Consider the following 25,467-nt stretch of genomic DNA (forward strand, 5'->3'; position numbering starts at 1 on the left):
CATATTACTTCTTTAATTCAAAAAGCATATTTGACCCAATCATAGTTTGTGGTATGAATAGCATACTACCACACTACTGTAATTACCGTAATTTCCGGCATATAAGATGGACTCGGCGTGTAAGACAACCCCCAACTTCAGAGCCGATTTGCATGCCTAGAAAGTCGTCTTATACGCCGGAAACTACCATAATTTCCAGCGTATAAGACGATTCGCCGTATAAGACGACCCCCGACTTCAGAGCCGATTTGCATGCTTTAGAAAGTCATCTTATACGCCGGAAAATACGGTAGGTCAAAATCTGCAATTGGGGAAATGCAGAATCCCTACTTGGTTCCTGCAGGAAATGCCTGGTATCCCCTGATCCCTGTGCCAGCAGAGAATTGGTAAGGCTTACTTTGCTAGCATTTGGGCAACACAGTAGATTTAGCTTGGGCACTGCTATGTTCTGTGAAAGGACATCGCACTATGTGGAAAAGATGTTCTTTTTTCCTTCCCTTATTAAAATTGCAGAGTGGAATGGAATTGGAATCTTTATTGATTAAGTCATTTGACCATATCAGATATATAAAACTAATATACAAATAGATAAAAAATAGGACATGTTCAGAATAAGTTTCACCTCTACAGTCTTTGAAATAAAGACTGCAGTCTTACTAGTGCTATGCAAGTTTACTCGCTGAAAAAAGTAATACTCTTTGGTACCTCAATAATTTTTAGATTTTAAATAAGAATCTAAGAAGGCAGCCCTTTCTGCAGACCACAGTTTGTAGTCAAAAAGAATGTTTCCAGTGTCTTCAATGGCTGGTATTTTACATTTACATCCTATTGTATTTATTGAAAGTGTTCTTTAGTGCCACAGCGAAAGACTACAGTTACAGTTTAAGGTCACAAGTGAAAAATTTCAAAAGTTCTGTGATGTAAAAGTTGCAATTGATAGAATATAGAATACTAATTCTCAGAAGAAAAGTCTGCAACTGTGCAGGAAGGTGAAGGAAATAAAAATGTGCAGGAATGTTGGGGACAGACTTCCCAGAAACTTCAGGATGATAGTGCTAGGATGATAATTTGAAACACAACTGAAAGACTGAGTTTCTTTCCAGGGTTTGAACTAAAGCCAATAGAAATGATAACTTGAGTTGTTTCCTTAAGATTTGCTTTTGTCTGCAATAGATTGCATGGTAGGACAAAGGTCCACTTTGCTTTGTGTACCGCTCATCTTTGTTTTGTTGTGACCTATTTTGAGTATATTTTTAAAATGCCGTTTGCAGATGTCATAGGTATCGTTAAGTGCTGCCAGTCCTTCAGTATTTTAGTAACTGCTCTTGCTTGCATTATGCTAAAAATCAGTAAAAGTTGTACCTGAAATAATAAACACAAGTTTCTTAGATTAAGTATGTTTATTAGATTATGTGCCGTGGATGGGCAGACACCAGTAGAGGAGTGGCACATCTCAGGATGGATTGATCTGAAGAAACCTTTGCCCCCTTGAATATAAGGCATTGTTAGTTAAGATGGAGAATCTGCTAACAGAAGTTATTGAAAATATGAAGAAACATGCAATCCTGCTATGCTTTTAAATATGGAAACCTAGAACAATTTGTATTGTAAATAATTTGACTTTCTCTGCTGAAATGTCCAAAAGGTCAGCACAGAAATATATGAAATATGTTATAAATGTGCACTCATTTCTGAAGTTGTACTGTATTTGTTTTGTTTATAGTACCTTGGTTTCAGCCTGTGGAGCGGTTCTCTATCATTTCCATCATAATATTGATTGTTATTTTATACTGGTGCCAGTTCATTACTGTAGGTAAGTACTAAATTCCTTTATTAATACTACTATGTGTCTGTGTGTCTCTGTGTAATAATGCAAAAGAAGTTTCTGCTTTACATGATTAAAAATTGTGTAAGCTTCATTTTGAGTAGTTTATGTAACTGCTTACTATTGTTTTCCTGACTGCCGAAATAACAGAATAAAAGGTGACACTGTAATTAATTAAAATCTGATACCCTTACATTTGTGACATCTATGAGTATTTATTAATAACTTCTATAATAGTCTGCACTGAAAAAAAAGTTTATGCTTGCCTGTGGGTGTTCGGCATTTGGCCATAGAGTGACACAAATTGAATACAGACAACTATCATTCTGTAAAAAATGTCCTTCTTTTTAATGTCATTATTCCTGTAATTAAGTTTTATATTAAAAATATAAAAGCAATATGTTTGTGAACATTGATAGATATGGTACAATGAGCAGGAACCAGTATGTGTCTGCTGCAAACAAATCATGCCAGGGCAAATCCATTTTCTTTATACAATATTATTCCAAGTTTGCAATCCATCCTTTTTGATGTATCTGTTGTTGTACAATTCTGAATTTTCTGGCTTCTAATAACATACAAAAGGGTGTGAGCAAGAAGACATAATAAATAGCTAATGTTTCTCTGGAAACAGAGATTACCTGGTGCAAATATAACTTACTTAGATGCTAAAAAGTGTTTTAAATCATATACATTTCCAAGCATTCGTGGATGAAACTAAGCTGTATGCTAGGACTTTGGTGAGGTACTACTTCAATTATTACTTTAGTAATTCTCTTGCTTTGGCTTTATATCTTAGTGGCTTTGATGATAAGACTTGTTTCTTTAGATTGGGAACTGGAGAAATTGTTTCATATTGATTCCTTTCCTATATGGTAGCTTCCAAAACATAGTGTGAGGAGACTATTGTTAGTTTTTTTTTTAAACAATTCTGATACTGGATAAAATCCATTCCACAAGGTTTTTAACTATGCCATTTAGTTTATATTTTCATGATATGCTTATAAAACGATATCATCCAAACATGGATTTAGCTTTATTTACTATATATTTCCCTCCAGTTTAAGTAGAGTAATTACTATATTAATATATGTCTGTGGGAAAGAAATAGAGTTTAGCCAGTCAATAATGGCCATAAAGCCATCATAATTATTTTGAATTGGTAGGGGTTTTGCCTGAAGGAGAGCTGTTCATTTAGAGTTAAATGGTCTGAAGATTTTCCTGGGGATTTTCATTGGGACTTTATTTATTTATTTATTTATGAGACTTATATACCGCTTTAAGTGCAAGCACTCTCTAAGCGGTGTACACCAGTAAGCAATGTATATATATTTTACATTGCCCCCAACAATCTGGGTCCTCAGATTGACTTCAGATTTTTTTGGTGAATATAAAATCAGATTAATGTGTTTCACTATTTTTGTATCATAAGATATATATATTTGATGGTGAAAACAAGCTAAATGGTTGTATATTTATTTATTAAGCTATCTGTCTTAATACAAGCTAATTCTAGGTGGTTCATAAGAAAACCCATTAAAACAGAATAAATATAACCAATATCACATCATATAATCCCATCTTCACATCATATCAGGGAGGGATCTCTCAGTCATTGATGAAATGCTTTGTTTAAGAGAATTGATAGCATAAATGAGAAACAAGTTTTTATTTTATTTATTAAGTAATATTCTTCTCCAATTTATGTAGAAATATTTGTAAACTTTGTGGTGAGATGGGCAGCACAAAAATTAAATAATAAATAAATTTCCTTATGCTATTTTACTTATTTTATTTGTACTACATTAGATATACTGTACTGTACTAGGAATACAAAGTGGTATAATTTAGTATGTTAAGAATATTATAAAACATAAAACCAAAAGGCAGAAAATAAGAAGTTACTCTTTGCTTTTAGTTCATAAGTAGAGCTCTTGAAGAAGCTACCGATTTATAACGTTCCTTTATCATTTAAAATATCTTAATATACTAATGCAGTCAAATAGTATTTGTAGACATTAAAGAAATTTAAAATATAAGTCATAGATCTTCATATCCAAGGCAGTAGCAAATTATTTTGCTATAATATTTATTGTTAAATTTATTAATTAAGATGTTAACTATATAATATCTTAATTGCTTTATATTTGACTTACATATGTGTGGTATAATCTTTCTTGAACATGCTAACTCAATACCTACTGACCTTACTTCATGGCACACTAATTATGTAAATAAAATCAAAACAAAATTGAACATTTTCAAATATTTCTTTCAATAAAAGCCAGTCCCAGTAATTAAGACGCCAGGCTAGAAACCAAGAGGCAGTGAGTTCCAATTTGCCATAGACATAAAACATGACTTTGAGTCAGTCACTCTCTCTCAGTTCAACTCACCTCACTGAGCTGTTGTGGGGAAAATAGGAAAAGGAAAGAGTATGTTTGCCATCTTGAGTTATTTATAAGAATGTATAAAGGCAAGAAAAACATCTAAAGAATAGGTTGTAGAAAGAAATTATTAGTAGCTTTTCATTTGTTAAAAGTTGTTCTTTAGAACTGATTGCTTTCTATATATCAAAAGCCATGCTGTTTTTTTTATGTCTTGTGCAACAGCTACAATGATAATATTGATTTATAAGGTGTATTTTCTCCTGCATATCAAAAATCATGCTGAGTCTCCTGGTTCATGCAATATCTAAGACTGTGGTATCTAGAATAGAAATGTATCTGCCAGTTTGTTAAAAGAGCCTCTGGCAAAAGTCAGAATGGTTGGCAATAGTGTTCAGTAATTCCAAATCCTCTTTTTAGAAAGGTACATAACCTTACCAACCACTAGTTGGAATAGTTCATTCAAAAAGCCTAGCTTTTGCTGGTAAAAGGCAGAGTTGCATGTCTATTGGGAAAATCTCTAGTTAGCTCTAATTTGGAGTATAAAATATAGGAAAAAACATGTTTAATCATTTGAAGTACATTGCAAAAAAATCATTAATTTCATATAGTGGCATATTGATCTGCCTATATCTTTCTTTCAAATTAAAATTTTTGTTTAAATCAGTGATACAAATCTTGTATTTTACAAAGTAAATATTTTAAATTAACCTGTGCTATGTATGCCTTATGCAACGTTTCATTCAAACCAGTGTAACTTAGTCTGAGGTGTTTATTAATATAACAATTCCAACTAAATTTACTTGAAAGTAAATTTTACAATATTGACATCTTGTAACTTGAGCTGCCTTTATTTGAGGGAAACTTTGTCCTTGTAATCATAACCATGGCAACATAAAAAGTCCAGACTTGCCTAAGAAGAGCAAGTGACTCACATAGCAGGAGCAGTTTATAGGAAATTAAGTAAATACCAGTGATGAAGCAAGCTCCACTGTGGATTCATTCAGAGGAACTTTATTATGTATTGTAATATATTCAGATCTAGAAATCTTGAACCAATAAACAGATCAGGCAATTAAACAGAAAGACAGGTAAAGGAAGTAAAGATAAAGCTATCCAACTGAGCAAAACAATTAAAAATGTTTTTTAAAAAAGTTAAAAAATTAAAACACCAATGCCTTTGTATCTTTGGCAGTTTTATTGTAGTGGTTCTATTCTCCCAAGGATTTTAGGCGGAAAATCCAAATCCCAGTTCAAACCAATGGACTTGTTTCTATTATCTCCCAGGATCTGCAACTTGGACTGGATGAAGATGGGAGGAGACACCCCCTTTCTCCCAATCTGGATCTGAGCTCCAGCCTGTAATGCAGTGGTTGTTAACCTTTCTAATGCCGCGACCCCATAATACAGTTCCCCATGTTGTGGTGACCCCCAACCACTTATACATCACCAGGTGCCAGGGGCGTGGCCAAAGAAAAGGGGGAAAAATGGTGGACAGCCTTGTTTGGCGACTCCTGTGAAATGGTCGTTTGACCCCAAATGGGGTCCCGACCCACAGGTTGAGAACCACTGCTTTAATGGAATAGCTCAATGGCTTGTAAACTACTTAAAATACTAGAGTTATAAACTACTTGAAGAGTTACAATTTTTCCAGTTGTTTGTTTCAGTCACAGTATAGATCATGGGTGGGTCTGTAGATATATTATTATTATTCATAACAATTATAAACTGATCATTATATATTTTTATGATTTTATTATATCATTAGTCATGGCTGCTCCTTATGATTATAGCAATTGCTATCATTCCCTACAAACAATAAACAAAATCATTATTTTTCCTGACAGATTTTCATTAATTTCTCAACCAATTGTTAATTCCTATTATTTGTTTATTTTATTTTTTTTTAGTTTAACTTACTTAGCAGCTTGATGCCTATCTTGGCTCTTCATGTCTTTCTTTCAAAGAAATACTTTGAAATATTTCAAGCTTTCAGTTTGAAATACTGCAGCTTGCTGGATTATAAGAAGCAAGTGTTACTTAGCAGATAGACTTTACCTAGCTATTGCTGCCATCACTGATGGAAGGGAATGAAAAAAGGAAGAGGATGTTAGTGTCTGCATTTAGGCAAGAGGGGTACAATTTAATGACAAGTACAGTGATATTGGAATCTTATGTAATTCTAACAGCTATAGAACCTAGAATTTTTTTGAGACCACACTTGTCGAACTCCCACTCCAGAGAGGTTCCATTAGCATGAGCATTATTCAATGCTGGGTCAAGAGCTTTCTATTTTCCATGATTTTTCTATCGTCTTAAGATAATCAGCTTTTGATTGTATTTTGTTAGTTTTACATTTTTCCATGACTGCCTAGCTCAGGGGTAAGCAACTTTGGCTCTTTTATGACTCGTGGACTTCAACTCCCAGAATTCCTGAGCCAAGTAGGCAGCCCTAGTTATTGATTAAACAATAAAATAAATAAATATATCTAGTTTCCCCACTTATTATCCAAGGCTTAGCATTTCCAACTGAAATCATCATATAAACTAGGTATTGGCTAGGCCAGGGGTAGGCAACCTTGGCTCTTTTATGACTCGTGGACTTCAATTCCCAGAATTCCTGAGTCAGCCAGCATGCTGAGTCTGTTGAGTGGTTGCGAATGTCTGCCAGTATGGGTGAAGACTGGCCCTCTTTGTACTAAGAGTTTCTCTGAGGTTGTTGGCCTCTTTTCACCACTTACTGGGATGTTCTGCCTTTGACTGCTGTCACGCTCCTATCTAGTGGGTATTGATGAAACTCTCTATTGTCGCAATTGTGTAGATCCATGTGTGGCTGAGCAGCCTGATTCGCAGCCTGATTCTCCATATCCTGTGGACAGTCCGAGTCACCTGGTATTACTGGGCCACACTTAGCCACTGGCAATTGGGAATGCACAGTACTGATGCCACAGACCAATGCTAATTATAGCCATGAGCAAGCCGGTATACCTGACAGCAGTCAAAGGCAGAATGTCCCAGTAAGTGGCGAGAAGATCCCAGCAACCTCAGTAAGGTCGGAGAAACTCTTAGTGTAAAGAGGGCCAGTCTTCACCCGTAGTGGCAGACATTCGCAACCACCTAACAGACTCAACCTATAGGAAGTGTTGTTATTAGTTCTCATCCAAAATTTCAATGTTTGGTTAACATGAGAAGGAGAAGATCTTATGGGTGTTATGTTTACCTTATATGTAGCTCTATCATTCATCTCTGTTGTATTTATTTCCTTTGTCATATTGCTACTCTATGATTCATCTCTATTGTTCCTGTGATGCATTTCTTGTTCCTGTAGTTGTATTCCCTCTCTCTGAAAAATATGGTTTTTGCACAGTGAGGTCTTGCATTGTATTTATTGACTCCATATGAAACAACAGCAGAACCTACTCAGGAAGGTTTAAGTACTCGCCTAAAAGACAGCAAGATTGGAATCATACAGAATTTTCTTTTTTTTAGGGGAGGGGGGAGGAAATTCTTCCAAAGAGCAGACATGCTTAAGCATTGCACAAGTTTGTTGTCTGGGTCTCCCCCCCCACCTTTGTCTACCTTTCCTTTGAGGTGATTGCCTTAATTATTTTCTTGTTAATCTTCCTTAAGTGTAATCTTTGAAGATTAGATCTCAGACAGTGTAAGTGAATTTTGCCTTACAAAATTCATTCTGAATTTTTTTAAACTAGAGATATACAATTTGCACCTCCCAAACCTATGTGTGACTTGAATTACATTTACATCCATGCTTTTCAGAATTCTGCAACACAGATGTAAAATAAAGTTGTAAGAGACCATGTACGCCATTGAGCCCGAAGCACAGCAGTCCCATCAGATGGCTGTCTAGCTTTTAGAGCATCTCTAGGAAAAGAAATGCCCCTCCCCCCACGCTCGGATTAGCTAAATTTCTAAATTGGGTTAATTTTTAAATAAAAGTATATTGTGCAAAAATATATTCTGTACTTGATTAAAATCATTCCCCAGAGGAATATCAATAGAATATATATATATTGATTTCTGTGTGAGTTTTTATGTTTTTTTTCTATGGTTTATAAAACTGTAGGAGCAGTGGGCCTAAATAAATAAATAATACGGGAGTGCAATCTTAACAAAGCCAATGTATTGGTTCATTTCTAAAACATTATTGTGTTTTATAATTAATGCTACCCCAAATATCTCTCTCTCTCTCTCTCTCTCTCTCTCTCTCTCTCTCACACACACACACACACACACACACACACACAGCAATAATCAGTTGATGCTGTTCAGAGGCATAATTTGAAAACCATGTGTTTAAGCATTTAGTCTCTAATTGTTGTTTTCATCTTTTATTTTTCTTTTAGCTATAAAGTTTGACATGGAATTTGAAAAGAAAATTGGCTTAAGTTTTACAGGACTATTAATAACAATTTTTGCTGTGACTGGTACCATTCTTTTTGCCCACGGTAAGAATTTTAATAAATAAATGTACTCCATCAAGCTAAATTGGGCCTTAAGCTATGTACAACAAGACTGAATTTTATAATAGCCAGTATGTGACTGATAACAGTTTTTACATAAAAATAGACAAATTATATTATGTATGAATGATTCAAAATGTCACTGAGTGAATTAAAGATATTATTCCTAACCCTGATTAAATTACTACTTTTATTTGTACTATTATAATGGTTCTTTATAGGTCCAACAGATCTTTTGAATACAGAACCTTGGTATATATTATTCCTGCTACATATTAAATATTTATTTATTAGAAATATTATAAAACACAGATATCTCTGAGGTCATGAAATAATTGGTCATGGTTCCCTCTCACTCTCCTTGCTGATTTTTACTTTATTATACAAAATATAATTTTTAGTTTTCTTGTTCTTAATAAATCACCACAAATATCAAATAAAAGGAATCTTAAATGCATTGTTGTTTGTTCAGCTGATTTGCAGTCACAAACAGACAAAATGGAGACCAGAAAGAGTAGAAATCCTTCATTAAAATATAAAATAATTTATATAGATGAAGCATTTCCACTATTAATTCTTGTCATTTAAAAATATTTGTATTAGTATTTTCATCCTGTATTGTTAGGATAAATTCCCCTTACTATTGGTTAAACATTTAACAGGAGAATAGTATTTCTCTTGTGCTGTTCTTCCCTCAGGAATCACTTAAATAGGTCACCTTCATAATTTTCTGCTAATTTTAGAATACAATCATCACAATTATTTCCAAGAGTGAAATTCTTATAATAAGCTATTTTACATGTTCTCTTCCAATGTTAATATTGCTTTCTAGCTAAGAACTAATAATTAGTGACATATCAAAAATTATATGGATTAAATATGGGTTGATGAAGGTATATATCAAATGTGTTCCTTTTCTTGCTTTCCTACTGCAGTTTTATTAGTTACAAATTTTAGAGCTTAAGGGCTAACCTTTTTCTTCACATGTAGCAATTTTATTCCTAGCCAGTATGGCTGGTGGTGGGGAATGATGGTGATTCTACAATAACTGGAAATCCCAGGTCCTCCAGCCCATTTGTATTGGAATAAAATAAAAAAGTCAACTTGAAAAAAGTAGAAATATCCTTTGACTTAAACTTGACGATCTATTTATATTGTGATTCCCATTGCAGTTATTCTTAATATCAATGGTATTCTTATATAATAGCTTGACAGTAAAGACTGAATTGATTTTTTTTTAATTGACTTCAACCAGGTGGATATATAGCATCGGTTAAAGCTGGTATTGGCATCATTGTCATCCCTGTAATCATTGTAGTGCCTCTTTTATACTTCCTGTTCACATCAGGTGAGAATCTTCTCATTTACTTGACGCTGTATTTCTTTTTAGAGACTAAATTAAATGTAATTCTGAAGGTGTAGGGGGAATGCAGAAGGGGGGGAAATCATAAAATTAGTAAAAATTGTATATTGGCACTGAATAACAGTATTCTCATTGAATTTTAGACAACATTTGGGGAGAAGAAGCAAAAGATTCAGAATTATGAATTGGCACCAGAGTACCAAATTGTGACATTGCCAAGGGGATTTTTTTGTTTTCGTTGATATATCAAAACATCACTTAGAGATTCCTTTGATGTATCAAAAGTATCATTTTTCTTGAAGTGAAGAGATGATCTTTTATTGTGAAAAGAATTTGAGCTAATACCTACTAGGGATATACGTATGAAACTTTATTTTGTTTATAAGTAGGTGCACACTAACTGATGGGCTGGTTTATGGGCTGTACTTGTCAGGGTTGGCATTAGACTAAGGCCAAGTAGGCACTAGCTTAGAGCACCAAAGCTTAGAAGGCACCACAATATGAATCATTCTAAATATGGAAATTTTCATCAGTAAAAGATGGAGCCATACATCAGTGTGGCCTAGGGGTTCCATATACTCTTGTGCCAGCCAGCACTGTTTGTTGGTCTTTAGTATCTAAATTCTGTTCTACTACATTATACTGAGAGTTGTGTCAGCCTCTTTGGTGTAGTGATTGCATCAGGATAGAAACCAGGAGACCGGGAGTTGTAGTCCTGCCTTTGGCACAAAATTACCTGGGGGATCTTGGACAAATCGCTTTCTTTCAGCTCTTAGAAGGAGGCAATAGGAAGCTACTTCTGAAAAACCTTGCCAAGAAAACTCATGGGCAGTCTTTGACAATCTGGCACAATTGAACACAAGAAAAAATAATTGAGAATTTCACATAAAACAAGTTACTCTGGGATTATACCATTTATCCTTCCTGATATCGTTAGCTGCTTCATACCCCATGCCAGATACATATTTGTACAAATTTTAAATTATTTTTTGAAAGTTCCTGACTTGTTCTGTTTCTCATTTGTTTCTGAATATGTTCTTTTCTCAGTAACATTATTGTTCTTTCCCTAGTTTTTGAGAAGCAACCACTTTTTGCAGTTATTTTGCTAGCTCTGAAAGCACTTGGATATGTAATTGCTGTGGCTGGATTTGCTTTGTGCGTGACAGGTAAACTATGTACTTTATCAAAGTAATATGTGTTACAGCTTGGTTCTAAAGAAGTTATTTAACTTTTATACAGTGGCTGTCACAAACTAAAACAAAATTACAAGAAAGCATAGCTATATGTCTATATCAAATTCAATACTTTTCAGATATTATCAACCCATATCAAATGCTTCTGGACTTCCAGGGTCCTAGTTAGCATGGGAAAGAATGCTGGCCCTTGCAGCTCAGCATCATCTTATATGGTCTTGCAAAGAAGGTAATAAACCAAAAGTCCAAAGTACTGCAAGCATCACTGCTGAAAAGAATGAATACCTTTGAAGATTAGGTTAGCTGTAGCTTAATTTGGGCTTGACTCTGTAATGCTGTCTGGTTTTTTCCTTTCTTTCCCTTGCTTTCCCCCCCCTTACCTTCTGTTTATTCATTTTATTCCCTCCTTTTGCTTTCCTTCCTATCTTCTTAACCCATTTCTCTGTGGTCCATCCTTCACTCCTTTCCTCCCTTCCTTCTAGTTGCTATGTGCTATGGTTGTGCATGGCTTCAGTTTCAAGAGGGAAAAGGCACTTGGCACAGTGGCCTGCATGTAAGCATCTGTGGACATCTCCTAAAGCCAAGCATGGATTTTCCCAGGGTGCTGCTGCTGCAGCAGCTGTTTATAGCAGATACTCAACTCTGGGAAAAGACGGCTGTTTTAAGGAGCTGCCAAAGAGGAAAAAAATATTACCTTTTGTGATTTGTTTCTTTTGAACAAATATGGTATTTTATATCTTTTGCATTGCTTTCATATTTCCCATCCTGAGCGTTTGTATGACAGGTGGGATACAAATATAACAAATAAAGCTACAAATAAAGATACTGCATTAATATGGGGCTCCCATATCAGAACTGTAAAATGCCAAATAATCGATAAAACTCTCTTTGCTGCCATCTAGTGATTATTGCACTTTTTTGAAGCCTAGATATGGAAATCCTATATAATATGAACCGTGAAGCATTTTGATACAATTTAAATAGTATCATTTTTTGAGCTTAACGGTTTTGTTCAGTATTGTGGACTGCTGTATCTGCTCTCTGATGAATCGGTGTTTGTGAGAACAGATATATTACCATGACAGACATTTTGTCATGCATGTCAGGCTTCCTTCATGGCATATTATTTGTAAGAGTTTGAGTTCCCTTAAAATTCCAGATATGCCTGTCAGGCTTCTGGGCTGTGGGTTCCTTCTTACACTTGGAAATGTTTAATTGTTATGTAACTGTTTTAACTGATACAACCTTCTCTATATAGATTACGCAGATTTATGCACAAACTATTCTGTCATAAAAAAAATAAATAAAATTCTGTTAGTCCAAACTTTTATATAGTAAAGCCATGAAAAAATCAAATCTAATTTATATATATAATTTGAAGATGTCCTTACATGATCTCCTATCATGTCCGAAAAATGTAAGGTATATGAGCACTCAAACATCTATACAACATTGTTCAGAGCCCCCCTTTTCATAATCTTTCACTGCTAATCTAAATGCCCACCTCTTTTTCTCAACAGCATGCCAGCCAAAACATGGATCTGTTCTGATTGCAGGCTTAGCAATTATTGGTGCTGTAGGAGCAATTGGCTTAATTTACATTATTATTATTGGTAAGTAATTTCTGAAGAAAATGTTTACTCATTTATTTCATACAAAGACTGTTTGACCCCAGATGATTCTGTTTAAAAAAATAAATAAATTATGAATTATGAAAGAAAAAAAAAAGTAACATAAGCATTCAGAAGGCAAACTATGTACGGCACATTATCCAGCTCAGTTACTACCGTACCCCAAGAGCTGGATGCATAGTAAAGTTTTCAGAGATTTTCTGAATGTCATCAATGTGGCAGCTGTATAGCTGTCTGATAGAATGTTGTTCCAGAAGGCAGGGGTTATTAGAGAGGAACACACTTCTTAGGTTCCAATATTGTAGATGACATTGTTTCATTGAAGACAACCCACTGCCCAGTCATGCTGATTGGGCAGAAACAGATATCAGGTATAGGAAGTGCATAAATATCCAGGTCGCCCCAAAGATGTTTTTCCACGAGGCAACTGGACTTTCTTGTTTTTCCTTTGAAGACGTTTTGCTTCTATCCAAGAAGCTTCTTCAGTTTGGAGTAGATGGTGGAGAATGGAAGGATTTATATTCTTTGCAGACAACTGGTCATTTGCATTCTTTTAGAGAGCCGTTGAGGCCACTTGGAGGTTTATCTGTGTCTTCAGGATCACCTGAATAGTGCAAATGGGTGTGGAGCTTTCTTGGAACTGAACTGCTGAAAGGATTGTGTTGTAGACTGGAGATGTCGTATCCCTCCCCCTCTGTTGAGAGAGGACTGTTCAGTTTTGACGTAAATGACCTCTTTGACCCCTCTTTCAAATCAAGAAGCTTCTTGGATGAGAAGCAAAACATTTTCAAAGGAGAAACAAGAAAGTCCAGTTGCCTCATGGAAAAGCATCTTTGGGACAACTATGACCTGGATGACTGAGAATCTCCATAGACATCAATATCCAGGCTGTATGTCATAATAGACTTTTTATATAATAACTGTCACCTGGAATTGCACTTGAATACTGGCATCACATGAGCATAATATAGCATGCTCATCACTGTGGATGTCCTTGCATTCTGCACCAGCTGTAGCTTCTGTGTGGGCTGTACAGAAAGCCTGATGTGGAGTACACTGCAGTAACCCATTTATAAGGTGATGTGAGTGATTGCATAATCAGGAACAAGCACAACTCAGTGTTGAATCTGTGTGAAAGCCCTGTTGCTACTTAAAGTATATTTAAATATATTTTATATATATATTCAACTTAAGTTACAGTATATGATACATATATTGTAACTTAAGGATAGTTTTTTTAAAGAGATAATTGGTCAATCAATTTTAAAAAAAATATATTTGAATCATAGCATTGTTTGTGAATGAAGAACGTTAACAGAATGTGTATCCTTCCCTATTATGGCATGTCAGTCATATGTTAACATTGCAAGGTTATTGTTTTTAATCAGTGTCTACAGAACATACTTTTTTCTTCCTGTATGTGATTCACATATATTTTAATTAAATCCAGTCAATCATCTGGGGTCACATGGGGCATGTTTTTTTTAACCCACTTAGTTTAAATAATTATATATCTATCCTTAGGCATATAAATATCTGAATGAATCACAATATATGCTGTTCTACTATTTAGCCAAGTTTCTTCTGACAAAAAATATTGTTTAATGAACATACAATTAGAAAAAGTAGCCTTTGTTATTGGGAAATCTAGTATAGCACTGTGTGGTTGGTAATAGACTCAATAACAACATCACAACAGGACTTAAGACCTTTAGTTGAATTAATAGTTGTATGATATGTTTCATACAATCCGCAACTGGAATATGCTTTAATATTCCCTTGATCAGGAACATTTTATTTGCATTTTATTACTTATTTTTATTAATACATAAAATGCCATACTTTTGAATATTTGAAGCTCAAGCAATTAGGAGAAAATTAGGAAACTTTTTAATAGATTAGAGTGAAAGAGTAAAAATTATGATATTTATGGTATTAGTTTATGACATTAATTAATAAAAATCAGCCAAAATTAAAGGAGAGTTCAACATCATTAAGAGGCGTGCAGATGATCAGTTGATTGTGGACATTTATCCAATGGTCTAACATTCAGTATCTTAAAAAATTAAAGATGACTGCTGTATTATCATTGCATACAATGCCATAAACTCTTTCTTTACTTTGCACAGAATTACTCTTTTTAATTTATTCAGATACAGTGCTAAGCATAATGTGCTATTACTGTAACTTATGTTTTGTCATGTGATGACATCATTTCATAGTATTTTGTGAATACTGGGCACTATGGCTTGTCGAACAAACCATATTTAAATTATTGGATTAGTGTATGAATTCAACCATTCTGTTTATGTCCATAGAATATTTAAATTTGTGCCCATAGAAAATGTTCAGAATATGTATGCTGCAACTGGAGCTTTCACTCTCAATAGTTACTTCAGACTATGATTATTTTCTTTATGCATAAATCCTCACTGCTGCATGGATAGAGAACTAATCATGCTAGGTAGAAATATAAGCAAAGGCACGACAGTGACTATTTAAACAAGTAAAAGTCAAACAAGCACTACTCAATAGTGGCTGTTTAATCCTGAGTTATAACAAATATAGAGAAGTACTTGAGTCCAGAATTATCTACTCAAGTGTCACATTTAGAGTTATTTTTTAGTATATGTTTTTTATTAATTTATTAGTGCATTGCGTTGTTACACATGTTTTTCAGTGAAGGGCATATCTCATCATATATGATTGGTTTGTTTGCTACAATCTTCCAAAGGTTTATCAGGTACCTAATTTTATTTCTATTATAGTACAAAGTGAAAGAAGTGCACTATAATGGTTTAATGGTAGCCCTACAATGCATTCCCATTAGGAACTTTATTATAATTATAATACCTTTGTGCATTCAGTTAGCAGACAGAAGTACTACAACTTGCTTTATTTTTATTCAAACCACTTGATCTGTCTAGCTTAGTATTTATTCTCTATTGCAGTGATGATCAGTTTCCCCCATTTTTGGCCTCCTAAGGCTAGAGGGAATAGGATAGTGACCAGACCAGAAGGGCAGTGTTGTATTCAAAATACTAGTATTAAACCAGAAGAACAATAAAAGAAAACCAAATGTTTCTTTCTGGAAGGAGACCATATTCAGTGTGCAAGGTTGGATAGCTTAAGATACAAAACCTGTTTTATAGTTTTTCTGGGGCAAGATGAAAAAATTATGTCAAAGAATGTTAGCAGAGTTATCAATAAATTTCTATAGTGCAATCCATAGGTACTCTGGAGCCTTAAAATGAGATGTAGGGCAAGGTTGCTCACTCATGAAATAACTCTAGCCATAATATCACCCATGATATAACTGGCCTCTGGAATATTCCCCTGTCAAAGATGAGATCCGCCCCCATATGCCTGGCCTTCCAGAAGAGCCTAAAAATTTGGCTCTGCTCCTTGACCTGTGGCCGTATAGGGGCCCTCTGCATTGGGAGTGCCCGATAGGATAGAGAAGATACTTTCCCCAAGGCTATGTATAGTTTTGGTTTTAATTTTAATTTTTATTATTTTTAAATTGCTTTTTGCACTTTTATTTTTTATTATATTGTAATAAATATAATAGAGTCACGATAGTATTGAGATTGGCAGCATAGAAGTCCAATAAATAGATAAACTCTATTTTAGTTTAAAACAGTTTAAACTAAATGTAATAAAAATCCAATAAAATTGACATTTTGCTTTTGAATTTGAGTAGCAGAGTTTAAAGGGGCTTCAGAGAACTCAAATTGATGGCTTGCAAACAAATTCTTTCCAAATTCCCAGAGTTTCACTTTAGGTGGCCCTTTGTTCTACAGTAGAATTAATTTTGATGTCCCATTATTGTATCTTGATTTAAACAGCAAGAGTTTAGTGTAGGATGGTGCTGATAAAAGGCTGCTTTGAAATAACAAAATAAAGCCATCTAAAACTGCATTAAATAATAAATAGTTTCAGCCAGCTTTGATGTAGAGAGTTATTGCCCTTATATGTAGTGCCAGCTGGAATGTAGTCATGGTTGGTTTAAAAATATTTATATCCTGTTGTTTTGTTACAAATTGCTGAACTAATGGAAATTATAAACCCTCATTTAAAAATAATTAATGAAACAGTAGGTTTAAATTCTGATGAAATCACCCATGCAAAGTGATTAGATATTTGTGCTTTAGTTATCTAATCAGAAAATGTGTATTATATTTTTAACCTAGGTTCCAACCTGAAAGATCATCACCCTCCAAGGGTAAGCTTACCATTAATGTATTTGGGGTGTCTACATGGCTCAGGGAATTTGTAATGAGATGCTGAGCTTTCATAATTGCAAGTTGGTAGCAAGCAAAAACCACAAAAAACATGGCAATGTGTGTTGTCACCAACTGGCTATCTATACTTTCTTCAAAGATTTTTATTGATTATGTGCCATCAAGTCAGTATCAGTTCTCTTGGAACTCATTAAACTTGGGTTTCCACATTTTTCATTCTACTCTGTAAGAAGTCTTTCTGGCAATATCTTTTCTTACCGGGTTTCATATTGAAACTGCAAAATGCAAACATGACTTGCAGCTTGATCAGTTATCCACTGGAATCAGGATGCTCTGTCCGTGGGTGATTGGTATTATTATATTATTCCATATGGTGAAGATTTAATGAGGTATTTAAAATTATATCAAATTATTTTATGAATGTAATATATAATCACATTTTCATTCATTAATTCATTCAATTTTATTTGAATCTATAAGCTATGCAGCTCCAGTGGACTCATTTGTGTTGGTTTCTTTCACCTTTTTTCCTCTGTATTTTTCCAACTTTTTGGATTTTGTTTTTTAAATAGTATTTCCTCCATAAATGATATTTTAGTTTTTTATAGATTTAATATAAAAAGAGAGAAGGGAAAAATGATAAAAGAGATTGTATAATGACACAGTCATTTTGTATAATGACACAGTCTCTTTTATCATTTTTCCCTTCTCTCTTTTTATATTAAATCTATAAAAAACTAAAATATCATTTATGGAGGAAATACTATTTAAAAAACAAAATCCAAAAAGTTGGAAAAATATAGTCATGCTAATTAATTTAGGGTTTGAACCCTGAAATGGCAATTGACTTGTTCATGCTTAGTTATTAAAGAATAACTTTAGTTATTAAAGAATAGTTATTAAAGAATAGAATGTATATTCTCTAAGAGTGTTGCATACTGTAATCCCTTACTCCATCCCAGCCTAACTGGAGGCCAGTTTTAAGTGGCATGTCAGTGGCCACAATGAAAAAAGTAGCTAAACTAATACAAAGAAGTAGGACAAAATAAAAGCTTAGTTACATGTGCACCTGACTAAAATAAAATTTAACAAATTAAATCAATTACTGTGTTTGAATACAGTATTTGCATTTTTAAGATACATATTTTGCTAAGCTTTGGATAACTGGTACAGGCAATGCAAATATGTTATATGTAAATTATTGTTTTACGTGACCCCCTATAAATTCTTGGATGATTGAAGAAAGCCAGTATCATATTATGAAGTGTTTAGAAAATAATTGTGTGCATGTCTGCAGTGTTCCCAAGCCTTGCTTCTTGCTTCTCTGTACTATAAGATCTTTATGAACTACAACTTTAGATGCGTATATTCTGCTATTGTTCTATTATAGAACAATTGAAAAATTGTTCCTAGTAAGATGGTTTATAGGAGAAGCATGACTGCACAATAGTGATGGGTGATGCAAATCCATGGACAGCCAGGAGCTCTCAGAGGGTGTGCTAAACTGGCCATCCGGAAACAAACAAATACATCTGAAATATTACCACATTGTTTGGTTCTTAATGAGATCACATGAAATCACAAGATTTGGGATTGTAAGCCATCCAGAGACATTGAGATGGGTGGCTATAGAAATTAATTAATTCATTAATTACGATGCAAAATTTCACGAGAGTACCTGCTGCCTGAGATGATTATTGATGCCATCTCTACTGTCTTTTATCTATGCTGCTTTTATTGTACTCCTTTTCCTTTGTTATGCATGGAAAGTAGGAAGTTGGCTGAACTTGTGAACATTGTTGCAAGTCTGTGTCTAATAAAATGCAGATAGGATGTTAGTGTTTGACATCTAGGCTTTTTCTGTAACTCAGTGTACTACTTGAGTTTATTGTTACTAGTTTCCCAAAAGTACCTGAAAAAATAAGCTGTAATACAAATCCTTTTAATACAGGTAGTCCTCGACTTATGATTGGTCACTTAATAATCATTTGAAGTTACAGTGGACTTCCTTGGATATTTATGACTCCAAAGTTCTGATGGCCGCCACCCTTCCCCATGAATATGTGACCACGTCAGGCACTGTACACAGTGGTGGGATTCAAATACCTGAACAACCGGTTCTTTTATTTGATGCAGGCCTGGGCCTCCGATACCTAGAACGGACTTTCCAGAAGTGGCATCATGCACTTCCGTTGGGCCGTTCTAGGCTTGGGAGGCCTCCTCTAGGCCTCCAAAGCCTAAACTGGACTTCTGGAAGCCAGCCGGTTCTCCAAATTCAGGTAAATTTAGCTACCGGTTCTCCTGAACCAGTGTGAACCAGCTAAATCCCATCACTGACTGTACAAACAGCCTGTATTTTTAGCCAGTTGCAGCATCCTGCAGTCATATAAACTGTGTTTTGTGTGACAAACAGCATTTACTTCTGGTTTCCACCAAAACCAACCTGTAACAAATCATTGGTTTGCTTAACAACTGTGGTGTTTGCTTAACAACTATGGCAGTTGGTTTGCGATAATAGAATCCGCTTTAAGACCACCGCAAAAAAAAAATATTGCAAAATTGGATTGGTCACATGGGTTTACAGCTTTACACTTACAAATGTAATGGCAAATTCCATTACAGTTGCAAGTCCAGGACTACTTGCAATTCAGTCATCACACTTCAACCACTCTTTGGCTTGCTTTCTTTATTAGTCTGGCAGCAAATGAATTTTCTAGCCCTTTTCCTTAAAGCAGGTGCGTAATGTACAGTGCACTACTGTGGGTATGTCAGGTTTTGCACTTGGACATAGTGGAGAAATTAACTTTAGAATAGAAGAGGAAAAATTGGGTGACACATTTCTTACACCTGTCCATGTCCTATTTGTGAATCCGTCTCTTCTGGCTTGCTTTAACCATACCATGGTATCACGTCTGCAATGGCATTAGCCAAATCTTTATGCTTAGATTCATTAAATTTGAAATAATTCCTAAACTTAATTTCTAGTCTATTGTTACTAGTTTTCTAACAATACAAGAAAAAAAATCTGTCATACAAATCCTTTTAATACAGGTTTTGTTGGCATCCTGGTCTAGGCTAGCCAGTTGTATTATTTTCTTGATTTATAGCTTATTTTATTGTGTGCCCTTTTTCTGAAAAGTTCTTAAATTATCTGTATAATTCAATAATAAAAAAACAAGAAACAGTTAAATACAATCTTTAACTGGTAAAGACTCCGTTTTTCTCTCTGTGGTTAAGCATGTGTGTCTGTGCATGTCTTGTCTGTCAATATACTAATATAACTTACTATCTGTCTGAGAGCCAGGGTGGTGCAGTGGTGAATGTGCTAGACCAGTGATGGCAAACCTTTTAGAGATCGAGTGCCCAAATTGCAACCCAAAACCCACTTATGCATCATCGGGTGCTGGGTGGGTGTGGCCCATTGGGTGGTGTGGCTGCGGTGGTAACAGCAGACTGGGTGGGACTAAAAAGTTCAGTCAATCAATTCCAACTTTGCAAGATCTTTTTTTTTCCTGTGAGAAGTTGAAATTGACTGATTGATTGAACCTTTTTTTGTGTGTGTGTACATAATGACGGAGGCCTAAAGCAAAAAGGTTTTATAAAACCCAGCTGAAGGCCTAGGACTTAGGCGATAGCGTGTGTGCCCACAGAGAGGGCTCTGAGTGCCGCGTCTGGCACCCATGCTATAGGTTCACCACCACTGTGCTAGACTAAGATTGGGGAGACTCAGGTTCTAGTCTTCCCTTAGCCAGACAAACCAACAGAGTTATTTTGGGCCAGTCATCCTCTCTGATTCTTAGACTGGATAGTAGAAAATATATATCTACCTTTACTGGACTAGATGAACAAACAGTCCAGTGGACTGATTCAGGCTGAAAAAAAAATACACATATAGAAATTAGGCACTGAGATCTATGCTTTGTGCCTAAGCCAAAATCACACACAATATACAAAGACAAAGTTTAATCCAGTTTTAAATAGTGCCTGGCCAAAATGAATGTGGTTAAATAAAGCATTCACAAGACTTTTAGTGTCCAGGGGTTTTGGCCATTTTAGTGACATCTTTTTTTAAAAAAAAATAAACTTATTGAAATTAATTGAAATAGAAAGAAAAGGGGTGCATGTTGATACTTTACAATTACAGTAAGCATTGTATATTCCTGATGAGGTCCTCACATCCCTTTCCTTAACTATACTTTAGGAAAAAGAGCTGCCACCATTAAAGCAGTAATGCTCTTGTACTTCAATATTTTGACAAAAATATAGCCAGTACTATCTTTGTTAAAGTTTTGATATGTTTGAAAAGAGATTGGTTTGGTTTTTCAGTTCGTTTCTGTGATTTGTAGTTTGCTACCAGTTAAATGAAATGTATTACACAGATGTCATTGCAGACGCAATCTTGCTGAATACAGCTACTTGTTCTTTCTAGTGTTTGTTTTCTGCATTACTGCTAAATTGTAAAGAGAAGCTATTGCCACTGAAGAACTTCTGAAACAGACATGTCATCATCGTTTATAGCCTGGAAATAACCAAACCTATCACTAATCTTTCTAATGTTTTGCTGCCTCTTTTATTTCTTTTATAGAATCACTATTTATTGTATATATCAATTAGAGTTGTTTAATTTTGGACCTCCAAACTAGACTTGAAAGCTTTATGTATTTTAAATATTTTACAGAAAGCTGTTGAAGAATCACTTAATGGTAGGTGGTAATTTTGCCTAGTTTGGAAAAATTGATATTGGTGTTTCGATTGACATCAGAGAATGACTGTTGGTGCCATTTAGAAATAGATATGTATGCAAGATAATGTAACATGAATCATGGCATCAAATCACTGGTTATCTGGTCATTTCAAGTGCTACTAAATGGTTTGCAGTGCGGTAGTTTTTGGTATGCCTGCTGGATAGTATTTTTTTAGGATAAATGGGATAGTGATCGTATAAGTTGCTCAGTCAAAAGAATCAGTCTCTTAATGTGAAGGGAGATTTCTTCTTAAAGGTAGATATCTTGCTTTTTGCATGTGGTGCATGAATTTCTGGGATTATGCTGTGCTTTTTTTGTCTTGCTATTGGATCTCCAATTTCTTATTTGATCAGTTGATTTGGAAGCACTTGTGCTGATATAAAATCAAGAGGAATGTTAATTGTTTTTGGACTATCGAGAGGTCTTTTTTTAATGGTGCTTTCATTTCTTTCATGTTACATGGAACTATGGCATGCTTGAACTATTCTGTTATTGTTTGTTTGACTAATTACTAACTCTTTGCTTGCTTTTTCAAAAGATGCAAAAGGAGTGATGTTAGAATGATGATGGTGAGTAGCCATTGTCTGTTTTGGATGCATTTTTGTCAATATGACATAGATATTCTTTTGTTCTACATATTTCTAAAATAGAATTTGGAATACATGATTTAGTATTATAGGCTTATCCCAATAAGACATGAACTTTACATTATGACTTATGCTCCTATATCTCACAACCATAGACTTTGTTTCTTTTCTAATGTGCAGCAGCAATATACAGCAAACCATTACTTTTCGTATTTTTCAGAATCTTGGCACATATTACACTGGACAAATTTTTTCAAAGCTTTTGCTTCCTGAAAATCTTTTGATAATTATTATAGACCCCTTCAGACTGAACACAAATATGATTTCAAAATCATATAGGAATCTTGAAAAATATGAAATTAACTTTTATTGACTATAATTTATTTAATTGCACAATGTTTCCAACAAACTGCCTGAGTTCAACAGCCTAAAAGTGTATTGCTGCTGATTTTCACTTTTACGCAGTGTCTGATGCATTTCACTGCAGTGTCCAACAATAGTCAGCCAGCATGGATGAATTCCTTGTATGCTGTAAGAAACTTGTCAACCTACTGAATATAGTTTGGTGCTTTGCAGTTGCCAAGAAAATTCTCAACAACATCCTTGAATGCTTCCCAGGTGATTTCATCTCACCCACTAACAGATCTTCAAACTTCAAGATCTAAGATGAACAGCACATTTCGACCAACAAAAATGCTTTCCTTAATATTAGCCATCAGTTATTCTTGGAAACATCTGTTTCAAATAATGAAAACCTTCACCTTCCTTCTTCATTGCTCTCACATTTTCTTTAGTCCAAGTTTTATGTGAAGGGGAGGCAAAAATATCACATTTTTCTGGCCTGGAACCAAATTCTTTTGGAGTAGCCATTTCTTTTTCATGTAATGTGATTCTTTTGCACAGCTGTCCTATTTGCATATGTAACAACAGTACTTGGTATATCCAAGCTGCATTGCAAGCAGCAGAGAGAGTAGTTTTAGATAGATGGTGTACTGGATATGCTTCAACAACAGTTCCTTGTTTTCATATGTTTCTTTCATGTGTGTAGCATAGCCAGTAGGAATTGAACAATGTACATTGCCATTGTGTAACAAGACAGCTTTGAGGCTTAACACTGATGAACCAATAAAGAGATACCATTCTAGTGGGTCATGCTCACAATCCAAAACTTTGAACAAGTCATCATGTCAGTACAAAAAATAAGGTTGTCAACCCATACAAATAAACTTGTTAAATAATCCTGGCAGCTTTGAAAGACAGAAAGCTTTGTACTGGTGATAACAAACACCATTCTAGTGGTTTTGAATCCAGTAGTCCTGCTTTTGATTATTTAATTTTGATTATGTATGAGACAAACACACTTCAAAATCCAGATTGTTGTCATTGTTCCATCCTGGCTGGTACATTGCAGCATCTTCATTTATTTCATCTAAACTTCATTTCTGTGATGGCTTCAGTACTCAGAGATTGTTATCATGTGGCACTGGTCATATGGCTAAAGGCAGATTGGGGTATTTAATTTATTTCTTATTTTTAGCAGAGGAGCCAGTGACATTAATCAGACAGAAGTAACAGTCTTTCATGTGATCATTTTGTTTTCCCTATATCAATGGGATAGCAAATGACATTGACTTCCAAGTTTGTCTGGGCCAAGGTCTAAGATGAACAGCAGATCTTGCACAACAAATGTGAGGAACCCTGTTGTCTCGCTCACCAATCTTATAACCAGAGCACAGTTCATACGCTTCCTTAACAAGTCCAGTTGTGGTGTATCTTTGAGGCTTAAGCTGTACTTGCCACAAATGTAAAACATACCACAATTATTCCAACATGAGTGAGGCATTTCTACTATCACCAGTTGTCCTATAACAAGCCTATAACTGGCATACTTGTTATGTAAATTACACATGAATAGATTCTTTAGTGCCTTAAAACAATCACATACAAATACATGGAAACAGGACTTCTGGTTTTGCATGGTAGCAACTGGTCATGGGCATGCGGATTCTCCACACCCCCATGGCTAATTTCGCCCTGCCAGGGCACCCTAAATGGGTCTAAGTTACCCTGGAGAGGCAACGAAGAAAGAAGGGTGCTCCAGTGATTCTGGAACGGTGGCAACCGTTCCATTCGACTTGGGGAAAGCCTTCTAACCTGACAGGAAAAAGGCTGGCCGTATTGCATTGACCAGCCCAAGCTACTTGCAACCAAAGTCCAAAAGCACTAACCAGCACAACTGTGAACAGCGTGCTTGAAATTGGGTGAGGTATTTGATCCTCTCTTTTCTATTTTACATTTAATTTCCTGGAAAAGATCCCCAAGAAGCAACATACCTCCGAAAGGGAAGGAGGGGGGATTTCCGCCCCACCCTTATACTAACGGAAGCGGCGAATTAATCTTTTTTTGGAGGATCAAAATATATGGGAATATAAAACCTGAAACTTAAAACTTAAACCTGGATAAATCTAAAATTGCTTTAATGGTTAAGACTCTCATTTCAGAGATAATTGTTCATTTTGGAAATTGAAAAACAAATAGCTGCTGATACCTAGTGGCAGATGAAGACTATAACAACTATGACTTTAATATAAGACTTGGCAAAATCTGGGAAAAGCTAATCTGTCTGTGACCTTCAAAGCTTTAACATCAAAGAACAGCTGTGACAAAAAAGGACAATAATCTGGGCTGTAGGCAAAGAGAGAATTATAAATTTCAGGAAAAAAATCTTTTTTTGAACTATTTGGATTACAAATTTCTATCTAATTGGGACTCTAAAGCTATTTACAGAGAAAAGAAAGGAAGAGGAAAACTCAAATTCTTGGCTATCATGGATCAGAGATATGTAGAAAGAACATACCAAGAAAACATAAATACGTCATAGGAGGAGATATATAGTATACTGCAACTAATTCAAACAACAATGAATTTAAACCACAAAGAAATCCAAAACAATTTTGAAAATATAAATCAATCTATTTCCAAGTTAACTCTACAACAAAAAAATTCCCAGA

At 34.9% G+C, this 25,467-nt stretch overlaps 1 protein-coding gene across 9 annotated transcripts in view; it reads left to right on the forward strand.

The window, feature by feature from the left end:
- CD47 (CD47 molecule) overlaps window positions 1-25,467 on the forward strand; it is a 132,875-nt gene that overhangs the window by 99,263 nt on the left and 8,145 nt on the right. For 2 of the 9 annotated variants that reach the window (XM_039365002.1, XM_039365001.1), the window contains exons 5-12: window positions 1,724-1,813; window positions 8,577-8,678; window positions 9,949-10,041; window positions 11,127-11,222; window positions 12,770-12,862; window positions 17,074-17,105; window positions 21,803-21,827; window positions 22,408-22,438. In XM_039365002.1, coding sequence (XP_039220936.1) covers window positions 1,724-1,813; window positions 8,577-8,678; window positions 9,949-10,041; window positions 11,127-11,222; window positions 12,770-12,862; window positions 17,074-17,105; window positions 21,803-21,827; window positions 22,408-22,433 — 557 coding nt within the window. In that variant the 3' untranslated portion in view covers window positions 22,434-22,438. Of the gene's footprint in view, window positions 1-1,723; window positions 1,814-8,576; window positions 8,679-9,948; window positions 10,042-11,126; window positions 11,223-12,769; window positions 12,863-15,560; window positions 15,624-17,073; window positions 17,106-21,802; window positions 21,828-22,407; window positions 22,439-25,467 lie in introns of all 9 variants that reach the window. The other 7 variants (XR_005559357.1, XR_005559355.1, XM_039364998.1 and 4 more) reach the window with 4 other exon arrangements.

This window comes from Crotalus tigris, unplaced genomic scaffold, assembly GCF_016545835.1.
Source record: "Crotalus tigris isolate CLP2741 ecotype Arizona unplaced genomic scaffold, ASM1654583v1 scf7180000019944.6993514239:2294586, whole genome shotgun sequence".
NCBI classification, from domain to species: domain Eukaryota; kingdom Metazoa; phylum Chordata; class Lepidosauria; order Squamata; family Viperidae; genus Crotalus; species Crotalus tigris.